This window comes from Pygocentrus nattereri, chromosome 24 (assembly GCF_015220715.1).
Source record: "Pygocentrus nattereri isolate fPygNat1 chromosome 24, fPygNat1.pri, whole genome shotgun sequence".
Classification (NCBI taxonomy): Eukaryota; Metazoa; Chordata; class Actinopteri; order Characiformes; family Serrasalmidae; genus Pygocentrus; species Pygocentrus nattereri.
In genome coordinates this window covers 22,041,327-22,067,989 of record NC_051234.1, presented here as the reverse complement: position 1 = coordinate 22,067,989, position 26,663 = coordinate 22,041,327, and the positions used below count along the sequence as shown (strand labels likewise).

The following is a 26,663-nucleotide window of genomic DNA, read 5'->3' as shown; positions in this document are numbered from 1 at the left end:
ACTTGATGGCATGCTTCTCTTCAATCGAATATGGTAAGCAGGCGTGATATTTATTTCCAGCTCAGGGTTTGGAAGGGTAGGTGCTGAAGAAAACCTCCGCAAAGTTGAAAAAGTCCTTCAAACATGCAGCGGAAAGGGAGACTGCTCGAAAAAATACATTCATGAACAATCAATTACCACCAAGCAGATTGTTTCTCTTAAAAACAAATTAGTGGCTATATTTAGGGGCGAGCTGGCTGAACCGCACCAAGACGATTTGTTCTTTCAAGCCCTTTGCTTTCTGGGTCCACTGAAGGTGAGCAATTCGCTTTTGTTTGCCTGTCGATTCCACAAAAGAGTAGTGCCTTTGCCCAAAACGAAAAGGATGATGGCTATAAAATGGGGTTTACACGCATGTTCCGTTAGTCCTTGTTAACGAGAGGTTGAGGTCTACAGTGGTCACGCATGTTCGTGCTGTAACAAGTATTAAGAAAAGACTGTAGCAGCGGCATCTAAGAGTTCACGCCAGGGTTAGCAACATTTGCGTGGACACATGGGGCAAGAAAGACAGACATAAAGAGCTATAACTTTGTCCTATTCAGGGTTTTGCGGAAGAGCAATGTGAGAGCCAGAGAACAGCTCTCTCTTACAGACTTTGTTTATCCAGATGCTGGTGTTTTTGCTAAATGTCAGCAAACGCTAGGCAGGCCAGTGAGTGGCCTCAACACTACACTTTTTAAGGCCTATAGTAACAGTGCATACATGAACAATAAACCACTGCATAAGTCAATCAGATTAATCGTATTAATCAATAAACTCTCAATGAGACCTTTCATTTATTACATTTCCAGACAGAATGACCATTAAGTACAAGATCTACAAGAAAGATAATCCACTTGCATAAAGAAGAGGAAAGTAAAAAGAAACTGAGTGAAAAAAAACTGCAGTTTCCAAAACTTGAGTTCAAAAATGAATAAAAGCTACAGAGAAAATGAGACACTTGACCACAGTGCAAGACCTGGAAAACCACCAACACTGGTCCCATCAGATAAACAGCATTTAAAGCTTTCATCTTTGAGAGAAAGGAGAAAAATCAAGCTCCACTCTTTCTGCTGTTTTCAGCTGCTTTACTTGACATTGAACAGAAAATGTGCATTTAATTGCCATTTTGACTGAAGATTAAATAAATGAAAGGGTGATTTCTGACTTTACAACAAAAGAAACGCAAAAGAATATCAACAGTGCACTTAAAGTTCAATCAAGCCTCCTTCATTAACAGCCACAATCAAATTGACAAATTTTTACCTCATTACCCCAAAAGTGGTCCATTAGTCAAGACATGTTTGGTGTCTGAAGTTTGCTTTTGTTGTTTTGCACTAGAGCTACAAAACTAATGTAGCTAACAACTAAAGCTTATGGCTGTCCATTAGCATTAGCATGCCTCAAACCATGTTAAGTTGTTATGTAGCCTAACACAGACTTGTTTATGAGATTTCTGACATTGTATGACACACTGTTACCTATCAAAAATGGACACAAGTATGACCAAAATCCTCCACTATTTAGCTTTGCAATATAATTATATAATATAATATATAATTTGTCCTTCAGCCTTTTAGCCTAAACCCCTAAACTAAAGATACTTCGAACACCAAGTGTGTTATGGCTGACTGACTGTGTTTGTTTGCATCAGGAGAAAACTGAATTATCGTTGCAATGACCTCCTCATATAAGGATAATAATTCAACTAAGGTCAGAGAACTCCATTCATAGTAAAGATATCTAACTCATATCTGTAGAGAAAGGAGGCTTTCAATCCAGATGAATGAGGCCCCTGGAACCAACCAGCTGGCCATACCCTCATCTCCCAGACAACATAAATAAACCAGCCTGTAACACACTGGGTTACAGTACCGTAATCATTTCAGATAAAAATGAATTATTCTCTTCTCACTTTCATTACAGTAGTAATGCCGTTGTGCAGACCCAAGGCTTTTAATTAAAAAATATCACTCAATGCTTATAAGGAAACAGAGCTGAAATTCCATGGAAACTAGTCAGAGAACCACTGTGAGAACATAGCTGAGATAATTTATGAGGTAATTATCACACAGAGCGAGTGGCACGAGCAAGGAACTGCTGGACTAATGATGGACATTAACAGTTTCTGACTCTTCCCTCTCGATTAACTGCTGAGTGGAGAGCATAGGATCAATGATACAAGGTGTATTACGATTTTAAAACTGCTTTTCTGCTCAAAGAATGCAATGATAATGTATTAACATCACATACAATGTAAACTGCTTGTCAATCATTTGGGGACACTGAACCTGTAAAGTGGAAATCTGCTATTTTTTTCAAAATGTCTTCATAATTCAAATTGTAAAAAGCGGTTTGGTGTGAAATGCTCCATTCCAGACAAACTTACAGAGTCAGAATTGTTCAGAATGGTGGTGATGGGAACCTGAAGAGTCCTCCTATTAGGACTGATTAGATCAAATGGCTATGAATATGGTGCCTGACGCCTGAGTAATAATCTGATCATAATCGGTTTTCCACAGTTATGTGAATATTCATGATCATGTAAACAGCATGATCATGCAGCCTTCCAGCAGCTCCGTGTAGCGGTTCACCTAAAGTGAACTTTTTTCATTCCTTACTTTCCTTGTTCGTCTCTTACTATGTCGTAGTTTGTGTTTATCTATCTATCTATCTATCTATCTATCTATCTATCTATCTATCTATCTATCTATCTATCTATCTATCTATCTATCTATCTATCTAATTCAATTTCTTAGATTGTATTCAGGCCTAGAAATTAGAATGTGAAGAGTTTTAGCTTAGTGATCGGCTTTCTCAGTGTATGTGTACCCTTACTCTGATTTCTTTCTTCTTCTCTACGCATTTAACACAGCATGAGATGGCAATGAAACACCTTTGGTGCAATGCTGAAACTACACACATACTTGGCAAAATGAAAAATGAGATGAGTGTTCTTCATCTTCCAGATGATGTATGCTCATATTTTATTGTAAAGTGACTCTAAAAAGCCACCACATGAAGTTATATGTTATGTTTATGTCACATCTTATTCTTTAAGTTTACTGGTGGTTTAAAAAGCAGAAATCCCATTATTTCTTGACTCATGCAGACCCAGAGTTTTCCATTATCTGACTACCCAAGTGCATGTAAGTGTGCTGAATAAATTTCTGACAAAATCAGATTTTCTGCAGTGTCAGATTATTACCTGCATGTAAACACGGTCACTGTTTTATGATCATTTTGAAAAGGTTTTGGCCTAAAACATATTTTTAAAATCCACTCATGATGGGGTACATGCGAGGCTCTATATAATGAGGTGTTTCACATTAAAACCACAAATGACTTTGTTTACATCTCAACAGTTCAATTGTTTTCTTGGTCTGTTTTCTTTATGCTGACCAATAAAAGGCTTAGTCAAAAAAGCTAACAGTGCTACAATGAATGAAAGTGAATTGTGACTAATAAGTCATTACTTGGTCTCTACTGGCTTTTGTTGGTTGTTTTAAAGACTAAATTCTGACCAGGGTTATTTTGAGGAAAATAATAGGATTAGCACACAGCTGTTTGATGCTGACAAAACTTTTATCCGTATTTTTTCTCACTTAACTATTGCATGATAATTTCAAAAGAAGATGTCTCCATACTTTTGACGAAGATGTTAACAAAATACCCAACACGTGAAATCAAAACCGCTGGACTGCAGAATGAAATGCTGTACAGCAGCTGATTTGGACGAATGCTTGGTCCAAACCTAACAACTCTGAGGATTCCTCTGAGAGCGGTATATATTCCAGTGGCCATAACATAAGGTTGGTGATCATCATCGGCATTAATTGCAACTGAGAAAAACCCCCAAGAGGGCGGGGGCAGAGATACGGCACCCACCGTTTCAACTGCTTCAACCATTGTTGTCTCAAGAAGTGAGTCACCCCGTAAAAGCATTACGTTCTGTTTTCCGTGGCGTTTGGCGTGGTGAAGAGAGAAAGCCCTGGAGGACCAGTTAAACTAATAAGCCATTAGGAAGACAAATTGCATTCGCCTTTCAAACAGCGCCCAAAATAAGCAATTAGACAGAAAACAACCACATTAGGCTTTAAAAAAGAGCTGGTAGGTGAGCTGAGACGTTCACACTTTGCCTCTCCATATGGAACAGATTAGCCTCGTCACTTTGGTGCGGCTTAACCTGCAGGCGCTGAGGCCTTTTCAATCACTTTTTTCACTCATTCAAAACTTGTATGCCAAAGTAAAGACAGCTTGTCCTTGTGTGAATATGAAAGGTGTGTGTGGTTCGTGTATAGGAATGTGCAAATGTCAGAGACTTCCCTTTATGTAATGTCCAGTCAAAATGGACATTGAAGCCACAGAATGTAATTTTCCATCCATCCATCAATCCATTTTCTAAGCCGCTTCTCCGTCAGGGTCGCGGGGATGGTGCTGGAGCCTATCGCAGCAGTCATCGGGCGGAAGGCAGGATAGAATGTAATTTTCTTTGTTAAAATTAAAAGACAAAGTCAACCAGGGCAAAATATGGCGCGCAAGTGCTGCTGAGAGTTGCCCTGTAAAGCCTGAAGTAATCATCTAAAAGTTAGAGGTGTTGAGTCTAATTCTGTGGGAGTTTTTTCAGACTCTTGTCATATGTCTTTACGTATTGCGATGCTTAAGTCTCTAATACAAAATCAACATTATACTGATGAAGACACGATAACAATAAACGTTTTGACTGAGTTCTCTTCAATGTGCTTGCAATCATCAGATTCACTCACTCGGGCAAGTGGTCGGAAGCACAACTCACGTTACAGATTGTTCTTCCACACATGCATGCAGTTACACATTTCCACCAGAGAGGTCCCCAAATGCACAAAATGTATACACACACACATTTTCTAAACTGCTTATCCTTCTGGGTCATGGGGAAATATTGTAGCTTTAAGTTAATCATTTTTAGCATCAGGAAAAATACCAAAAACAGGAGGTTGAAAGGGCAGCTTGAACCCAAAACAGAATGCAAATAGAATGCAAATGTAAATAATTGCATAACTCACTACTTAATTATGCAATCACATTTAAACCAAATATGTGAACAGTACAGCGAATTGACAGTAATAACTAGTGTTTGAGGGTTAAGCACCACATATATGACTTTGTTTGCTCTGTGACCTGCTTTAACTTTTCCTGGCGGGGGGTGGATAGCAGCCCTTTCGATGAGGGTTGCAGGGAATGTGGGGGTGCGGGGGGTGGATAGAGACTCTTTCGATGAGGGTTGGAGGGATTGTGGGGGGAGGGGAGGGGTCTCAGCCCGTCGCGACAGTCCATGATGCCAGCATGTCTGGAGCCCTCCTCCATCTGCTCCGCACACCACACCAGCAAAAACGCTCTTAAAAGACTTTCCAACACCAGCCTGCTGTAATTACAGCGCAGCCTCGCCTCAGTGTCACTTCTGATAGGAAAATAAGCGCCTAATGATGAGGAGAAAGAGTGCAGTATTGACTATGGAATCCATGGCAACAAAGATCTCTGTATAATCAAATTACAACCACATAGGCCTATATCCCAGCAATAAAGAAGCTGTGGTGTTATGCCAGATTCATCTAAGAGGCAAGATGAAGATAATTTTTTCCCCATTTCTGTGGTGACTTGCATTAAAGTTTTAATTTTACCTTAAGTGAGCTGTGTGAAATCTCTTGAGGGAAAACTTTAAGTGGCAAGTGGTAAAAATCCATAATTATAAACTGACTTTCAGCAATTTTGATTCAGCCACATTACAGCAACATTACAGCTTTAACCCAGACATGTTTATCTTAATATGTATACTTACGATGTTTATGCAAGCAGCCACTGGTCATTCTAGTGCTTTCCTCTTCTAAAACCACCCATTTTACCACCTTCAGGTTCACTTTCACTCCTGGAACATGCATGTATTTCTTAGGGCTTGACCGATATTTTGGTTTGTCGATAATCAGACATTTAATCAGACAGGCACTGACTGGTTAATTAACAGCTTTTTCAAACCCGCAATCACTGCATGAGCTGTTAAAGCACTATAGAAAAAACTGAATTTAATTTCATTTTAATTTTAATTAATTAAGCAGCTCTTATTTGTCGGTTTCAGTCACAAAACCTTTTTCTTGCAGCGTTCATGTTAAGGACTATCTTCTGCTGTGTCTCAATGGGAAAGTGTAGGTGGAAAATTAAAAGACGGAATATCTTAGTTCTGAAAAAACCTGATTTGCTCAAAATTTGATCAAAAGTAATTGGTTTTGATTCATACGTAGTTCACTGTAGTTGTTGATTTCAGGTCTTCAGTATGAATAACACACTGCTACACAGGACAGCAGTATTTTTTCCGTTCAGGTTCAGACACTAAAACTAGCGTTCCTGTTACACCAATCTTGCATGGCTCCTCATGCAACAATAATCTGCCTTTTAAGTCTCCAGAAGTAGAATGGCAGCTCCTGAAAACCTAAATGTAATTTTTCCAAACATAAAAAGCTCTGTTAAAGCTACAGATGCTAGACAAGTGGTACAGATTTAATTCAATTCAAGACTTATTTACATATGGCTTTTTACAACAGGTGCAATCACAAAGCAGCTTTACAGAAATTCCAAGCCCCAAATGATCCAAGCCAAGCACGATACAACAGTGAGTACAGAGAAAAAAAAACAGAAAGAAATAAGCCATTTAGATTAACCAATGATAACCAAAGAGTAGTTTTAGAGGCCTAGCAGAGCAACAAATGAGAAATAGATCTATAAAAACCAGCATATCACAAGTGTATGAATGCCAATGACTACTGTAAGAAGCCTATTATGATGTAAGTATGTCAGTATGTATAGGCAATTAACATTAACTTACACAGGAGAGGCTTACACAGTGAAACTTTTCGGTTCTGATTTCTGGTGGTCGTTCTTGCTTCAAATGGAAAAGTACACAAAGTATATTTTATATTTTTCTTCTCCTGCTCATAAAAATCCTGAACAGCCAAATAAGTGACATCACATGAGACAGACAAATAAAGTGTTTGAACTACTATAAAACTAATGTGTAAATTATGAATGAGAGGAACTGAAGCATGGACTCACAGTTCAGACACATGGATTTCAAAGGGTTAATTGAGCGGAAAACACCACAATGTGTAACACAGGCCGACTCCAGGATCGGGCCTGTGAAAAACACTGATCTAGCACCTTTTTTTGACAGTCATGATTGAACAGGCCCTACTACAGCACCGGTATGCTCCACAACCTTCATGCCAATTTCATTACAGTGTGTGCATGTAATTGTACACGGTTTTCTTCCACAAAGCAACACTTGCAGCAAAAGTCACAAATCATCAGCTCCTGTCTGGTCGAGGCTGTTTCCAGCCGCATAACCCTACCTGAAGGTTCCCCAAAAACAAAGACTGCGCTGCTCTCACACCAAGAGAGACTTTAAGCATTGTTTAGAGAGGTAAGCTATCCACTAACCTGACATGCTAGGAGATAAACAGCCCACTCAGGTTGGGGTATCTCCATGTGAAAGAGTGATATAAGTGGTTTTAACTGTCCTTCTGACAGCACGCACAATGGAGAAGATGGAGGAGAAATGAGCGAGGGCCGAAAAGCGATAGTTTGGACTGAGGCGGAGTGGCTTACCTGCGCTGAAACCTGAGAGACGCTCTGGAGCTCCAGCTCAGCTGCAGTCACAGACTCGGTCACCGCAGGCAATGGACCTGTTCCAGAAATCAAGCACACATATACTGCAGATTTTTACTAGCCATCCACTCTGAAAAGAGTGATACACTGATTCGAATGTGTATATCATTTCCACAGTAATTAAACATAAAATAATCCTAAATAGCAAAAAAGTTAGGGAAGTATGAGAAACACATTTAGTATTTAGTAATAGCTGCTGTATATATGAAACCAATATAAAAAGCACTGTGGCCACAATGCTAATAACATGTAGTGGAAGCTTACACTGGTAGAGGTTGTGCATTTGCGTGTCAAATTTGATCAGATTACAACTCATCGCTAAACTTTGTTCACTCTGGAATTTCGGCAATATAACATTTAATACACCTGAATTCCAAAAAAGTGGACAGTATGTAAAATGCAAATAAGAACGCAGTGATTTGTAAATCCACTCCTATTTTTAAAGAAAACACTACAAAGACAAAATGTTTGTTTTACCTTAACAACTTTGTTTCATGCACTCATTCTGAAATTGATACCTGCAGCATGTTCCAAAAAAGGTAAACACCGCCACCTTCTCTGGGTCCAAGGTCACCTGGAATGGACTGATCTACAGCAGAAACATGTATTGTGGTCTGAGGAGTCAACCTTATAGATGGACGGAAATAATGGATGCTGTGTTCTGTAGTCCGAAGAAGAAAAATATCATCCAGATTGTTTCCAGCATGAAGTTCAAGAGCCAGGCCTTTTCATTGTATGGGAGAATATTAAGGCCAGGGGTAACTTCATAATGGTGAAGGCACTGTTATTGCTGAAAGACAGATATCTGCTTTGGAGCAACAAGTTGCCCCCTAGTTAATATGTCCATGTCTATGTCCATACTTATTTTAACATGACAAAGCCAAGAAGCATTCTGCACATGTTACAACAGTATGGGTGCTAGACGGGGCAGCCAGCCTCCCATTGAAAATGTGTGTTGTACTATGAAACTCAATGTACAACAACAAAGGCCCCATTCAGCTGCACAACCGATTACTCGTAAAACTAAAGAATGGCCAAAAAATCTGCTGTTGTCCCATGTTTTTTTGGAAAATGTTGCAGGGATCAGATTTGGAATGAGCATATATTTTCATAAAAACATAAAAACTACTTCCTAAGGTAAAAAAATCTAATGTTATGTGTTTGTACTTTTTAAATGAAATACATTTCAAACATAATACTACTAATAATACTAATACTACTACTACTACTACTAATAATAATAATAATAAATCACTGCTTTCTGTTTTGCTAATCACTGTTTTAATTGTATACCACAGCTTATCTTTGGTAATAAATGTTTTTTGTGCACATTTGAACCAAGAAAGTAAAAAGCATTACTTTTTCAAGTACAGCTGTTCCTCTACTGAGGCGCTTCAGTAGAAGACAATACAGGTCCAAGCTCTAACTTTACCCAATAATAGCTGCTGTATTTACGAAAGCAAAAGTTAGAAACAACTATGTAACAAGCAATAGTTACACAATTTCCCACTTGTCAATCAACTAAAACGTTTGGTGTTTGAAGTTTGTTCCTTTAGTTTTGCACGGAAGCTACATTGCTAACGTAGCTAACAAGTAATGGGAGTTTTCTCATTAGCACAAATTGGAATTTGTGTGTTAAAGTTCACCAGAGAATGTTGATGCTCATGAAAATGCAAGTGTGACTGGGCCTTTAGAGTGTAAGGCAGAGGTAATGTCATAAGACGTCTTCCAGAGTGTAATAGGTAATCCAGTATGAGAGATGTAATAAGTAATTTGTAATAGATTACTGTCTTTTAATAACTATCCCAACCTCGATTACATTTGGGTTAAATAAAAATCTGTAAATTTGATTTTAAGTTGGTTGAATTCTTTAGGATGTCAGATCACTAGTGATATCAGCTGGTTTTTGCCCAGCTGGAACAAAACCAGCCTCTGCTGCCTGGATCAAATTGAGAACCCTCTGGGCTAGAATGTCTCTTCAATAGCACTGACTGACTGCTACACAAAAAACAAATTACCAAGCGTCCATGGCCTTTCAAAAATGTGACACTGTACCCAGTTTAATGCATTCCTCTCTAATATGAAGATGATAGTGAGAAGAGCAGGTAGAATAGCAGCTCTATACTTACACGTTACTTCAGGTACGGCCTGCTCTGGAACTTTGGGCGCTGGTTCCTCAGCGGCTCCGCCTGGCGTGAGACTGTCCCCCTGAAGCCTTCAAAACCCAAACAAAACAGACTCAAAAGATGGCACCAACCAAAGGCTTCTATTTCACCCCAAAGTTCTGATGCATGGTGAAGATAGCGGTGCTAATAATATCATATTTGCAATGCCGAGTCAACCTGGAGCGAAACCACATCTCAATTTTCCGCCCAATGCCTAGCCTGGACGAAAGAGTGGAGACAGTCCGTCTCCATTCATAAAAGGATGTTGAGACAAAGCCCAGGTAGGCCATTTGTCTTATCAGCCATCCGCATGCAAAGGAACAGAGATATGGCCATCAGGGAGTGGAAGGAAAGAGAGGAACGCAGGAACAGTAAAGATATGATCACTATCTACATCTACAAAAAACACTACAAAGCATTCCCATCAGTTTCACTGCCCCTACTTTTCACATTCTCCTAGCTCTTCAGATTGTGTGTTTGTTTAGAAAGGATGTCATCTATTTCTCTTCTTCTAAAGAATTACTCATTTCTCTATGATATCATTATAGAATATAATCTTAGAAAGCTGAAAATTAGTAGAATTTTATTAGGTTTATGTCACAAGCCAAAATTTTAAGTGAGCAAATATATGTGGTGCTTTCCAATCGAGGGGCAGCTGTCTAAAGGAGGCAGCATACTAAGGCAGCATTTGTGTGCTCCAGAGACGAAGGCTGTCCCATTCGCAAGGCAGAGCAAGGCAGCTGCTTTCTAAGGCACCTTATTTCATCCAAATCTGAAGGCAGCATCGCATGTATCCTTGCCGGTGAAGGCAGTCCCCTAATACTGTTCACCTGCTCACCTGTTCAGTGTTTAGTTTAGTTTAGCGTTAATACTCAGGGATTTTTCTGTCCTCAGGAACATGTTACAGCAGTGGTAAGACACAGTCTGAGAGGCTGAGGAAGAGGAGAAAACTGTGCTGAACGACTGAAAGCAGCTGCCGAACGTATTTGGGGGAAAACACAGCAGAACCAGTGCTACAAACTGACGTTCTCCCTGAACGATAAAAAACACTTTAACTTACAATGTAGAAGTTCAGAAATATTTAAAATGTTTTTAAAACTAAATACCACAAATGTTTTGCTGCTCTGCTTGTCTTGTATTGCTGTGCTTACCACAGTCAAGTATAAGGTAAATGTTGACGGCTAAATGCCAGACTAGGAGGTCATAAATCAGATGACAATGCATAAAATATGTGATCCACCTTTATGTCTACTAATGTTCCTTTTCTGAGATTGACTGGTCACTGGTTCCTCCACTCTACTCCACATATGAAAACTATCATAGCCATATTTTGCACGTTTCTAGGGAAAAAATACACTCGCTTGGCACATATAAAAGACTACACCTGAGGGTGTGACATGGTTTCTTTGGTAGAGTTTCTGGAATGTAAAGCATAAGCTCATATCTCTCTCTTTGGCTCTTTACACATTTGGTGAACAGGACTAGGAGGGGAAGGGGAAGGGGTGAAGGCAGAACCCGGGCTGTTTAAATAGAAAGGAATGGTCTGTAGCTGCGTTCAGTAAAACCAAAATTCATCAACTCTGATTTTTAAGAAATCCCAATACATCAGTGAGTCAGCTCTAGGCTGTAAAAAAGAGCTGCCTTAATCGAACTTCTGACAGTAATTTAACTTTTTTTACCCAATTTTCTGCCCAAATTGGTCGTCTCCAATTTCATCCACTACTTAGGACTCCCCCTTTCACATGGTGCTATCAACGCTAGGAGGGTGAAGGCTAAGACAGGCTTCCTCCAAGACCTGTGACGCGCCACTGCATCTTTTCGAAACTGGTGCTCAGGCAATGGTCAGCTGAACGTGCTCAGAGGAAAGTGCCAAATGGCAGATGCCTGCGCTGACTAGCATCATGTTGAGCGATGGGGGGAGAAGGACTCTCTAGGACTCCCGGCTGTGGATGGCTGTAGCATCACCAGGGATCGAACTCACAATCTCCTGATGAAAGGACCAACACTTAGAGGGTTGCGCCACACGGGGGCCCTACTTTGGCAGACTGGCCATTTAACTGCTTTTATGTCGGCCAATCTCCGTTGCACAGAAGCCCTAAAAGGCTTCAATTCACAGGTTTCCATTTTCCCATTTCTCCTCGATAAGAATTTATTTTCATTTGTTTTCTCAAGATCTCAAGTACTTGAGAACGTACCATGACATAACAAATGTTTTCTTGAAATCTTCATTTTTAAATGTCCTTTCTTAAAGACATTGCTTGTTATGTTGTGATAATGATATAAATAACTCAAAATCTCAAGACAACAACATAAAAAAATCCCAAGAAAAAAAAACGTGAATCCATGGCCCTTTAGGGCTTCCTTATTGTTGCAGTTTTGTAAGGTGAATAATGGTAAGGCAGGTAAGTGTGCTCTCGCTGTATCTGAATGCTGCTGCTACATCTGTACCAAAATATTGCAGCATAATTGTGCACAACTCATTGTGCTAAATAGCCACTCTTCTCTAACTTTCAATGTAGCACTTTAATTTTAACAGGGAACTGATTTATAAGCGAACATTTTTAAATGCCAACGTGGCCAATTAAAAAGCAAATCATGTAGCTTCTATTGCAAGTCTGAAAAAGTCTGACAAAAGTCTAACAAAAAATACCGGAAATATGCTAGTTTTAATCATGGTCCTGGATTAGAACTGCCCTGCACAAAGTAAAGCATCCTCTGCTCCCAACACATCTGATCCAGCTAAAGAATGAATGAACAAGCCATTCCTCAGGTCAACTTGGTGTGATGGGAGCAAGGAAAACACAGGGCAATGGTTCGCCATGACCAGGATTGAGAGCTACTCATTGATGTGTTTATTTACTCCCTGTGAATTTAGTATTTAAAAAATAATGCTAAAATACAGGCCAAAAAATTGCTCATCAGCCATTATGGCTGTAAAGAAATAAAAAAATATCATAAAAAGTCCTTAATAATCCACAACCTGTGCATCACTACAATAAACACCAAATTTGAAGCCTAGTCTAAAAAGATGGGTAAATGACTGTAAACTGTAAAAAAGTCTGTAAACAGTATTTCAAATGAAATGAAATTAATACATTTACACTCTGCTACATCCCCTGTTAAATGAGACAAAGTCAAAGACACTGAATGGTTTGCTGACAGTAGGTGAGATAAGGTTAAAGACTACATTCCCTCAATGTGACATGACCTGCCATCAAGAGACATTAAAAGGTACTTTAACAGCAAAATGTGGAATCTAAATCATACCAGGCTGTCTCAGCAGAGGCCAATTATAACCAAGCAAACTGCCTACCAAATTCTCTTGAAGACTTATCTCAAAAATGGACCTACAGCACAGATATCCACATACCTTATTCCTCAACAATGCAATGCTCTTAAACTATTATTTGGATGTAGTTCACTTCGGGACGTGTAAATCACTAGACGCTACACTTAGCTAATGATAGGCTTCGCTCGTTTCTCCACGCAATCACTGCATGCTTTTCCCTGTGTGCAATCATGGCAAGCTATTAAGAACAAGGACAAAAGCAAAGCTCCTCGTGTTTTACAGCTCAGCCCAAAACTTTTATAGCTGTTAAGCTCCGGGCCCTCTGTTCTGCCACGTTCTTCTGTGACAAATCCAGAAATGCCGGCTGTTCTTCGTCTCTGCCCAGGCTCCTTCTCTCTCTCTCCGAGTCTTTAATGGGAGATTTGCTAAAAACCACGGGAAAGCCTACAGAAGACCTGCTTCAAATAAACTTCACTTGCAGCATCCCCGTGACCAAAGCAGACGATTTAGTGATGCAGTGAACTGAGAGAGCTAGTGTTTAACCAACATGATGCCCTGGGCACTGTGAAGAGGGATTAGCATTTGTTGCGAGCGGCTATCAGTGAGCTAGGCTGGGTTCCGGCCTGTAGCCATGCTAAGAGGTTCAGGCTGGACTCAGCTACATAGACTCACTTAGCTTCGACTCCCACTGACCGGCCACTTTATTAGAAACCCTCACCTTGTACTTTCACTGACAGGCCACTTTATTACAAAGCCCTGCCTTGTTCTTCCACTTACTGGACACTTTATTAAAAACATCTACTTTGTAGATCCACTGACTGGACACTTTATCAGAAACATCTACCTTGTACTTCCACTCACTGGCCACTTTATCAGAAACCTCTACTTTACACTTTCACTCACGGGCCATTTTATTGAAAACCCCTAACTTGTATCGCCACTCTATGGCCACTTTCTTAGAAACCTCAACCTTGTGCTTCTGCTCACCAGTTACATTATTAGCAACATTGTACTTTCATCCACGGGCCACTTTGTTTGAAACACATACCTTGTACTTTCATTCACTAGTCACTTTATTAGAAACACCTAGCTTTTATGTCTATTCACTGGCCACTTTATTAGAAAACCCCTCCATATAGGACTACTATACAGGTGTACAGTTACAGTCTATTGCACAATATTCTTCGTTGGTCGGTTTCTTACCACAGGACTGCTGTTGACTATATTTGGGTGGTGGACCACTCTCAGCACAACAGTAACACTGACAGTGTGTAGTGCAGATATGAATGTATTGGAGGTGTTGCTGGAGTGTCAGTGTCATCCAAAAATATCTAGCCATGAGCTGCTCTGGTGTCAGAAACTGACCACTGAAGAAGGTCTTAAGGCCGCCAACCCTCCTGGAGATCTACTTTCCTGCAGAGTTTAGTTCTAAACTGAGCTCTATTGGCAGACTAGCTATTTCCAGCAGCATGTTGGCTGTAATTACTCACCTCCTTTATTATCATGAGGTGACATTTCAGATATGAAATACTACAAACAATAAATCAGAGTCTTATCCTACAGTAATGTGCACTGTGGCTTTGGCAGCACTTTATCAGTCTTTGTCCAAACAGGCCAGAGCACTGATCTACTGCAACCATTCATCTCTTTATCTTTTAGGACTAAACAGGCTGTGTCTGTGAATGTCACTGCAGCACTATTTAAGGTAGAATGGAAAATTGAAATAAGAAGCTGGAGAATAAGAAGCCAGCTCCAGCTTAATAATGTTTATTATTTAAGAGCTTTGGCAGATTTTGTAAAATCTCCTGCATTGGAATTTTCTGAGGTATGCAGGTTATACAGACCCAGTTCACCAATCAACCTAATCTTCTCCTTGTAGCCTTTTCTAAAGACTGCATCTAAACCATCTGTGACCTCTGTGGTCACTTCATTAAGTACACCTCCTTGTACTTACATACATTGAAAGTTTTATCAGGTATAGGTGCACTTTGGTGTTTAACAATTACAGACTGTTGTCCATCTGTTTCTCTGCGTAGTTTTTTAGTCCACTTTTACTCTACAAAAACTACAAAGTGCGCCTATATAGTACGTGGAGCTGATAAAATGGACAATAAATGTAGATCCAAAGTTGATGTACCTAATAAAGTGTACCTTTTCATCCTTTTTGCAGCCATTCTGGCCATTTTGCTTTGCCTTCATCCACCTGCAGGGTTACAGCTGTAGCAACAGTGATGAGACGAGCTCTCTCAGAGCACAGAAAGAGTTAAAGGTTGCCTACCAGAACGCCGACCAGGCGGTCTTATTAACGTAATTGAATACTATGAATTGTCTTGAGAGATGTCATAATGTTTGATGTCATGACAGCTTATGTCACATGTTAATCTGATGTGTATGACTGTTGCCAGTAATGGTAACATGACAGTCTTATACTATTGAACGAAATCTGTCATGACAACTTACAACAGCACCCAACACCCAGCAGAAGTGAAATGTTTCTGAAAATTCTTTCCCTCTTATAGGCCCTTTAAATGACTGGTAACCAAAACCATTTAGAAAGGGGGATCCCCAAGGATCACGACAGTAAATGACACCATTACAACTTAAAACATGTACCTGACAATGTTTATGGCCCACACTGGATGACACCCATCCTTCCACAGGCAGACAAAAGGGTCTCAGTGTGTGTGGGGGAGAATGTGAGGAATGTTGCTTGTGTCCACCAAGTAGTCACACGCCCAGAAAGAGTGCAAGAGTGAGTGTGTGGGTGTGAATGAAGAGAGATAAAGAGAAAGGAAGACAGCAAGAGAGATGGAAAGACATCCAGCCATCTCTATAACCTCTACAGCAAATCTGTAAACACATCTGAAGTATACAGCATAAAGGCTTTTGTGCAATTCTTTTTTCCTCTCTCTGCTCGCTAAAGCACATTGCTCATGTCTGCTCTTGTCTACATGTGTCAGAGCACACTGGAAGAAATGAATAAGATTTGCTTTCTCATTGTCACCATTTTCAGCTCTCATATTCTGACAGTCATTTGGCTACGGCCAGAGTCGTTATATTGCACAAGCTCTAACGACCTTTGTGTCGTTCATAGGGATTTCAATGCAATATGAGGTGATGAATTTTTCTTAGTTTCTTGAAATGAGAGTTTGATGTACTATGCAAATATTGCTAGTTTCAAAACCACACAGTCCATATATGGAAACTAAGCTGCAAAAACGTATTTTGAATTCACTGTTTCTGTGATGTCACAAAAATGAACTCATTTACATTTACTCGCCTATTCAGCCTACAGCAGTTCAGCCCCTCACTCTGAAGTTATAAGAAGTTCTTCAGCTTGGGCTTCCATCCTCTTGGCAATTGCCAAAGCCAGACTTGTCCATCGGATTGCCAGATGGAGAAGCGTGATTTGTCTCTCCAGAGAACACGTCTCCACTGCTCTAGAGTCCAGTGGTGGCGCTTTACACCACTGCGTTTGATGCTTTGCATTGCGCTTGGTGATATAAGGCTTGGATGCAGCTGCTCGGCCATGGAAACCCATTCCATGAAGCTCTCTACGCTGTTCAATCTGAAAGCCACATGAACTTTGGAGGTCTGTAGCGAACGACTCTGCAGAAAGTTGGCAAGCTCTGCGCACCATGCGCCTCAGCATCCGCTGACCCCATGCTGTCATTTTACGTCGCCTACCACTTCATGACTGAATTACTGTCATTTCCAATCGCTTCAACAGTTGACAATTGACTTTAGCAATGAGGAAATTTCACGACTGGACTTGTTGCACAGGTGGCATCCTATTACGGTACCACGCTGGAATTCACTGAGCTCCTGAGAGCGACCCATTCTTTCACTAATGTTTGTAGAAGCAGCCTGCAAGCCTAGGTGCTTGGCTTTATACATCTGTGGCCACAGAAGTGATGGGAACACCTGAATGTGGCTGCGGGACGCTTCTTCTGGGTTTTTGCAAATACTATCTATTCTGTAGTTGGTGCTACGCCCAGAATAGGAACTCTATGTTGTTTATCTCTATAGGAAAATTGAAGAGAGTTTAAGTTGGTATACAAAATTGCTACATGCAAGTTAACACTGCTGTGCATTGAACTGATATCATAAGACTAGCAAAGCTCCCAAATATCAAAAAGAAAATTAAAGATTCATTGCAGAATGCTGCAGTTTTACGCACTGTTATTTACTGTTGTAAATTGTATTGTTTTGAATGGTCTGGGTTTATTGGGGAACATGTGTAATGTCATGCTGGTGTCATATTATTTAAGTAGGTTTTTCAACACAAACACATGCAGCTGTTTAGTCACAACCTACAAAACAATCCAGGATTCAGGACTCTAGCGCTGTTTATCTCTTACAGCTGGCTCTGACCCAGACAGGCATCCAGCATGGACCGTGACAAAACTCGGATGTAAGTTACTGAACTCCTGTGTGATAATATCTGCTTGACTGCATTCAGCATCCTGCTGAGCCTGCGGAGAACATCGTAGAGGCCCCATAAACCAGATAACGGCCAGTGTGTGACTCACGAGCACATACTCAAAACAAAAAGTAGTGCTGTGAATGAAAAGCAGGACAACTGAACAACAAAACAGTGATTTAGGGCTGTAATACTGAAGTGCAATGTAATGTTCATATGACACACATACAGTTACTGTGACAGTTTGCAATACACTACAGGACGAGTAGAGGGTGATACTGTTTGTTGCACTGTAACAGAAGGAATTGCTTTATTTTATACAGATGGAACTTTGAAGGATGTCTGTCCTGTGACAGATGCACAGCAGAAGACATAATGATTTGATCAGTCAATCAATCAAAACAGTTGGTAGCGATGATATCGTGCACATATCCACTACATCTATGTGTAGTCGTAAGCATAACTAAAGTCAGTTGTCAATTTGTCAATTTCAAAGTCATAAATTTTCAATGCATGTCAGGAGACTGGCTAGGCCATTCAAGCACCTCAACTTACTTGGTATCATTGTCTTGGGGAAGCATCTAAGCTCTCCACATACTCTCAGAAAAAAAAGATACTGCACTGTCACTGGGGTAGGACCCCTCTTGTCACTGGGGTGGTACCCTGAAGGGATATATCTTCAGGACCTTTAGTTTGGGAACATAACTGTACCACATTCCACTGTAGGTATATTTTTTAAGCTTTATTAACTCTACACACCCCGTCTCATATTTTCTTGTTCTTTTTTAAAGAATTTGCTTATGAAAATGTACAAAAGCTCCCCTGGGAAAATGATTAAGGGACCCAGTTGGACTGTATGGCCATTACTGTACCTTTGAGGGTACATTTATATTGTTTGTCCATTGGTGTTCTAGGGACCATACCTGCAACCCTACTCTATTGAGACATGACAAGGTGAACTATTGCCTAGGAGTTCTTTTTGTGCTGTCTGATCAGGGTACACTGTTCCAAATGATAGAACAGTTAGTTCTGGCCATGCAAGCTGATTGGTTGAGAAGCGTTCTGTGCTTTTATTTCACCATAACATCATAGGCTTTTCACAAACACCATATCACTCTGATGAGACGCCATTGGTAAGCAATGACTTTGAAGGCTGTAGGAGATGCTCAAGCCATTTGAACGTTTTTACTTCTTACTTTGGGCACGAACAGAAATGGAAACTTTTAAAATCACATTTGACCGACAGCTGATTTGGTCAGACTCTGAAGATGAGACTACACTAAATTGCCAACCTGTCAGTCGGTCTGCGTGGAATTGAAGAACGAACTGCAGGCTGTGCAGCGAGTGAGTGAAGCTCATTACTGTGATGTAGCAACAAACTGTTTGTTAAGGAACTATAATTTGGCGGAAGGACCTGCCAACATTAAAAAATATTACGTGACTCATTCACGGCCCAGTTTATTAATATCTTACTTTATTTAATTAACTGTTGCATGAAAGCAACAGAACACTCGAGGTTGTGCGTTATCATGAATATCATCACGGCTGTGATGATCTACAGCTAGCAAATCACAGCCGCGATAACACACTCCCTCTCGTGTTCTATTGCTTAAACAACAGCAGAGGAGTTTTGCATGAGGGTAGGAATGAAGAAGACTGTGATGCAGTTCGCTGCTTATTGTTCTATGTGTATCTGTTGTTCCTGCTGATTTCAGGTCATCTTGTAAGTCAATACTGGCTTCTCTCTTACCTTCCTTATCATTAGTTTGAGAGCACTTTCCACTTACATGCTGTTGTACTGACCAAAATGTTTAAAGTCTTTGATGTAGCTCTGTAGCTGCTTTCATTTGAGTGTTGTTTATTAATATTGATCCTCAGAACTTTAGGAAACTACTTGTTGGAATCTTTCCAACCAATGACCACGTCGTTAATAATGGAGCCAGGTACAGTTTCTACAGTTTGATTTATATTATGCAACATTTAAATATAAATATATTTAATGTAACCAACAAATATTATCCTATCCAAATACTAATACTTGGCTTTTTAACCCTTTAAAATCCACCACAGGTTTATGACATGCAAAGTTTTATTTGTCAGCAACTACATGTACTACAATGTAAATCAGCTGAGATATTCTTTTTTTTCTATCATTTTTTTGGGATTTTTACCCAATTTTCTCCCCAATTTAGTTGTTTCCAATTCTTTAGGACTCCCCCAATCACACGATACTACCCACGCTAGGAGGGTGAAGGCTAACACAGGCTTCCAGATCTTTTACATCAGCTAACAGACGCCAGTGTTGAGTGATTGGGGGGCTATCCTGCCCACCCAGAGATAGGAAGGCCAATTGTGTTCTCTTGGACTCCCGGGTATGGATGGCTGCAGCATCACCAGGGATTGAACTTGCAATCCCCTGATGAGAGGACCACTGCCTAGGCAGTTGCACCACTCAGGAGCCCGATAGGCCAAGATATACTTAGGTTATACAAGTGTATAGTAAAACTGTAGGTGGGTCCGAGCCATTTAAGGGGTTAAACATTTCTTTGTTTATGCTTTTGAATACATACCTTTTATGAATGTTCAGTAATTGCAAACCTAAAATGCACGTGCTGAAGTGGATAAATACACAGAAAGTATATTAAATCACAAAAACATCAGTGTCAGGATACTTTTTTAGCCTTGGTCTATTTCATTCCTGTGGATCCACATACACACGAATGCACAGTTCAATTAAGTATCCATTGCATTCTTTCAGTGCAAAGAGATACAGGCCTATATCATCACAATTAGCACTACTGTTTTTCAGTATGCACTTGTGTGGCCTTTATCTGGTTGGTAAAATACTCTTATGACATCCTCCACAGGTTCAGCAGGATGCTGGGTGCAGTTGTCCAGAGATTATCACATTTAAACTCAGTAGTTTATATCTGAGCTTTGTCATGGTTCATGCTGGACACCTATCTGGCTCAGAGCAGATTGTGTCATTCTTCCAAAGATGAGTAGATCAGGAATGCACTTTGGATATGTGTTCTTGTCTAAATGGTGTGCATTCTGGAGATAAAAGCTAGACTGTACTCTGTTGCCTCAGTTTGGAGACAGTTAGCACAATCTATGGTGTGCTGAGAGCTGTGGTGTACAAAGAAGAGCTACTTCCCCGTACTTGAAGATTGTGTCTTTTTGAAAAGTGATAAAAAGCACTTTATACAAATGGATAGTTCCAGCTCAGAAATCTGCTTGGCTGAGGAACGTTTGAGGATGATATAATACAATTGACACACACATATATGTTAGTTCACATCAACTAAATTTTGAAGTAAAAACGAATGTATTTACAGCAAATATTGTTAGTAATTACTAAATAAACACAGCATTACACAGCATTATATAATGTAAAAGTTATTATTAAGTACACTTGGACTTAAATTAGTTTACCCAGAGAAGGTTTTGCAATGTAATATAGTTCAAGATAAAGAAATTTCCCAAAACGGCCTGGATTGAAAGGTCATAGCCTGGATGTTTGAGTCAACTTTCCAGCACAGGGCATACTCAATAACAATAACAACACGGCACGCGGCAAGACCAGCAATGAAACTGAAACAGAAAACACAAATGTTGTAGCTAAGAGTAGGCTTAGCTTAGTTAGTTGAGAAAATAAGTGAATTGTTTTATAATACGCTACGGTTCAAAAGAGACCATATTCAACAGTTGTGGATAAATACTTTCAGCAATATAAAAAATGGTTGTAGATAAATGTATCAAATAATTCTAATATGCTAATCCTGTGCAACTTAAAATATAAGTTTTCAAAATCTTGCTAGGATAGCAGGATGTTGTAAAAAAAGAAAAAGAAGAAATGTTAGATGTTTTCAGAAAACGGACTACAGGCTGAGAAAGCTGGAGAACATCATGAATGAAGTTACAATAAACATGAAATCATAAATGCTTTATATATCAGAGATGATTACCAAATCTTAAGGAAGACAAAGAATATTATAAAGATAATTACAGTATATTATTATACCTTGTACCTGTGCAAGTTACTCTATTACTCTATTACTATAAAATAAGACAACTTCTTGAAAGGCCCATATCAGAGCTCATTTACATATTTCAGTCTTAACTGCACAGTAACAAAAACAGCCTGTTTAATTCTGAGGGAAAAAGAGAGGTTGTAAAATGTTCATGTAGAAACTAATGTTTTTATATAATCTGATTAAATATATCAAATTATAAGAGGATTTCAAGAGAAAAATCTATATGAATTACATTCAGAATTTCTTTTTCAATTTACTTGATTGATTTTAAATAATATCTTATTGATTTCATGTGGAGTTTGCTGAATTGAACATATTGGACAAAAAAAACTAAATGTGAACTGTGCAGATAAATTCTCTTAGAAAATCAACAATGTATGACCAGGGGTGTTCAAATTTTTGCATGAGACTATATTAGTAATTGAATTTAATTGGATTTATTTTATATTAAGCCCTATTAAAAGCTGGATTAGTTTAATCAGATGTTATTTATCAGGATTTGACTGGCTGATTCATGCAGGACAAAATATCTGTGTAACGTCCATACACAGACATACACATATAACACCCACACATACCACGCACAAACACACACACACACACACACACACACACACACACACAGCTCCAGTGGTGAGAGATGAGGCCTGGCTCAAGTAGCAGGGCTGTTTGGACAGGTCAGTGGGTTTGTGGGTAAATATTTACCTTGCACACCTTGAGCAGATGTTGAGTGTAACTTTGGCCTGAGGCTCTGGGTAGTATGAGCTGCGGCCCTGGCTGAACTTACTGCCGGACGGCACCAGTCCAGTGACCCCTTCCATCCGCAAATCGTCCAGATCCTCTGAGAGAGACATAGACAGAGAGATGGAGATGGGTCAAAATCTGTTAAGTACTTCAAGGTCATGGTACAATAAAGACAAATGTCATCTTGACAAGCCAAAGCATCTTATACATGATATATGTCCAAAAGTATCCAGTGAATTCAGCTACTTTAAAGTGCACCTATTTCTGACACAAGCGTTCAACTGTTCACTTGGTCACCATGTAGAATGCCAAGTGGGTATAAAGCTCTCAAGAATTATGGAACTCTGTACACTAACTTTGGGATGAGCTGGAGTGATACAGAACTAATTATCCAACATCAGTACTTGACCTCCCTGATGTCCTCACTATTATAGCTGTATGTAAATCAAATCCTCACTGCAGCAAAGGGGAACAAAGAAAAAAATGTAAATGTAAAATCTACCCAAACTCTTAGGAAAAAGCAGTCTAAATATAATTCCTAAAGCTATTTAGTTTTGGCATTTTTATTTATTTCACCACTTTAAGAATAATGCGACATAGCAGATGTTTGAGTTTTATTTTTTTCATTGGAAATAAACAAATGCGTTTGAAAACCCTTTTCTTTCTGAGCACAAACACTGTCAGCCATGTAAGCAGCAAAAATAAGACAAGCTAATCTCAGGTGTTAAAATCAGTATTTACTATCAGTTTTAGTAAATCAGAATAAATACTTCATTATAATGATCTCCTTCCAGTATTCTGTGCAATTAGGCAAAAGCACAAAAGAGCAGCTCTGCTTCTTTCATCTCATTACACATGCTAAAAAGTCGCTGCACTTATTCAGTAAATCATGTTTACTAATTTAGTAAATTATGATTACTGTGTCAGTGCTTATGATATTAACCCATTAAAATCCCAAGCTGATTATATACTAAGGCTTATTATTCAGTAACTACAGGGGCTCCAATGCAAACTAGTTGAGCTATTATAATAATAAAGCTTTGTCCTGGTCGTTGTCTTGGTCTTTTAAGGGGTTACAGGAACCATTTTTCAAGAAGTAGCCTCCTCTTACATCATGTAAACACTTATGGTGGTTGATGTTATTTGAAAGCCTTTGTACTATTGAAATTATTGGTTCAACTTTTGTATATATACACCTCTCCTTGGATTACAACCTTACCGTGGTGGAGAGGTTTGCGTGCCTTCATGATCCTAGGAGCTATGTTGTCAGGGGCGAAAGCTCCTGGTAGGGTCTCCCAAGGCAAACAGGTCATAGGTGATGGGCCAGACAAAGGGTGATCCAAAAACCCCATATGAAGAACAATACCAGGACCCAGTTTCCCTCGCCCGGATTAGATTAAATATCTTGGGATTTTGTTCACGAGTGAAGGAAGGATGGAGCGAGAGGTTGACAGGCGGATTGGTGTGGTGTTTGCAGTAATGCGGACCCTATACCGGTCCGTCATGGTGAAGAGAAAGTGGAGCCAGAAGGCGAAGCTGTCAATTTACCATTCAATCTATGTTCTGACTCTCACCTATGGTCACAAGCTTTGGGTCATGACCGAAAGAATGAGATCGTGGACACAAGCGGCTGAAATTAGCTTTTTCCACAGGGTTGCCTGGCTCTCCCTTAGAGATAGGATGAGAAGCTCTACGATTTGGGAGAGGCTCGGAGTAGAGCCGCTGATCCTCCACGTTGAGAGAAGCAGCTTGAGGTGATTCGAATGGCTTCTGGACGCCTCACTAGGGAGGTGTTCCAGACATGTTCGACGGGGAGGAGACCCCGGAGAAGACCCAGGACACGTTGGAGAGATTATATCTCTCAACTGTCTTGGGAATGCCTCAGTATCCCTCTGGAAGAGCTGGAGCAGGCGGTGGGGGAGAGGGAGGCCTGGGCCTCTTTGCTTAGGCTGCTGCCCCCGCAACCCGGACTTGGATAAGAGGTTGTGGATGGATGGATGGATGGATGGATGGATGGATGGATGGATGGATGGATGGAACTTGTGTATAATTTAGTACCACAGACACATCTACGAGCCCTTCGCTCTGTGCATCTCCACCGTCTTCTTCCAACCAGAACAAAAATTTGTACCATGGGTGACCGTGCCTTTTGTTCTGCAGCTCCACGCCTTTGGAATGCTCTGCCTGACCATCTGAGGAAGCCTCAGACAACTGATTCTTTTAAAAAGGGACTAAAGACATATCTTTTTAGGAGGACATATGGACAATAAAGTATTATATTTTATTAGTATTATTTTTTTGATTATTATTTTTTAATTAATGTTTTACACTGTAAGCACTTTGGGATTTACTATAAATGAAAAGTGCGTTATAAATCCAATGTATAATTATTATTATTATTATTAATTTAACTTTTTTGTGAGCTCAAGTTAATAGTAGAATAGCAAAATTTTGATTTTCTGTTGCCTCATTTGATTAGCAGACATGCCTCTTGAAGAGTAACATTCTCAAATTAGTAGCAATATAATCTTACCAAGGGACCCGATTGAGAGAAATCTACTTTCATTGAGTCTCTGTATGTTATTATTGTGCAAGGAAACAGAAACTTAGATGCTTACTTCTATAATGTATAATTTAATTCTATAATGACGTATTTTCTTACCAGTTTTAAGACCTTCAGGGGGAAAACTAAATATCACGGCCTATTTAAAAAAATCATACTAGGTAAATTTTGCTTCTTGCTTAGAGCTCATTTTCAACATTACTGGAATATTTTTGCGGTGCAGCCAGTATACAAATATGTATAGTATGTAAAACTGCTATTTAAAACTGCTAAACTGTAAAACTGCTATTTTTTTAAAGGGACAAGCACTGTTTAAGTAGAAAATGAAAAATGAAAAATGAGAAACAGCAAAGTCAATTTGTTCTTGTATATGAGCTGATTTGTGCCATTCAGCAATCAGACTTCAATCTGACGAACTGGAGACACATTGGACTATCAAGTGTAAATGCATGTGGACAAAATTTTATCAGGTTACAATCCAGATACAAGGTCCACGAAACGACCAGGTGTAAACTGGGAATATGTGTCGTTTTTACCACATCTATATTGGGTGTGTGCCTTGGCCTAATCAGAAGGTCAAGATGAGTAAATATACCAAGAGCAGGCAGAGACAGTGAAAGATGGGGAAGAGGTATTGGTAGATGATGTCACTGATCTGAGTATGGTTTTCCCATCTGTTTAATAATGATAAATGCTATGTCTGGGAACTGAAACTGATTCTGGATCAGTGACAAAGTTCGACTGCAAATTAAACAGATCTAGAAGGTTTGTAATTGCTCTGTCCAGTGGAAGAGCACAGGAAATAAGAGCTCTCAGCTGTGTGTGTGAGGAGCGGAAGAGATGAGGCGAGCCCCACACACACACATCCTAACCCACCTCCTCTCACACACACACGCACACACACACACACAGCTCTACATTCATACTGCAATTAGCAGTGAGATAGTGATTAGCCCACAGCTGTATGGTTAGAGAGATGACAACACAGCCAGGAAGAGCATGGAAGGAGGAAAAAGCTACATCCTGACCACAGTCAAGAGGATGCACCCAGAAAACCAACAAAAACCAAAGAATGCTAAAAAGGACAGAGAAGAAAACAGAAAACAACTCAGCAATTTAAAGGAGAAATAAACATGGTTCAGAGAAATTTACAATGACCAGTGAACCTACGTGTGTCTTTTGAGTTTTTATATGTAATGTTGATAATTGAAAATGCTGACACATAGGTTATTGTGTTGGTCCTATCATCAGGAGATCGTGAGTTCGATCCCTGGTCCGTATAGCCGTCCGTAGCCAGGAGTCCAAGAGAGGACAATTAGCCTCGCTCTCTGGGTGGGTATGATGGCCCCCCCTTCTCCACCCATCACTCAACACGATGCTAGTCAGCGCAGGCGTCTGTTAGCTTTCCTCTGAGAGCGTTCGGCTGTCTGTCCAGTGACATTGCGATAGCAGACATTTGATATTTGTAACAGTTTCTTCTAACAGTTCTTCCCATCACCACCACTGTTAACAATTCTGACTTGGTAAATTTCTCAATAGAACAAAGCATTTCACATAAAACCACTGTTGAAAAATCAGTGGAATTCCCATTTAAGGAAAAACAACTCAAATGTGCCAGCATCCCAATAACAGCTATGATGTCAATGTTGAAAACACACGACCTCAAATATTTTGCTGCTTTTATACAGCACTTTTGTAAAGAAAAGAAAAAATAAAACAAAAAAGCCCA

The 26,663-nt window shown here is 39.7% G+C and overlaps 1 protein-coding gene across 2 annotated transcripts in view; it reads right to left on the bottom strand.

Moving 5' to 3' along the window:
* c24h8orf34 (chromosome 24 C8orf34 homolog) overlaps window positions 1-26,663 on the bottom strand; it is a 186,246-nt gene that overhangs the window by 48,865 nt on the left and 110,718 nt on the right. Inside the window, exons 8-10 of one of the 2 annotated variants that reach the window (XM_017716201.2) lie at window positions 22,333-22,468; window positions 9,843-9,928; window positions 7,654-7,730 (exon numbers count right to left, since the gene is read on the bottom strand). In XM_017716201.2, the coding sequence (XP_017571690.1) occupies window positions 7,654-7,730; window positions 9,843-9,928; window positions 22,333-22,468 (299 nt within the window). The remainder of the gene's footprint in view (window positions 1-7,653; window positions 7,731-9,842; window positions 9,929-22,332; window positions 22,469-26,663) is intronic. The other variant, XM_037533851.1, reaches the window with a different exon arrangement.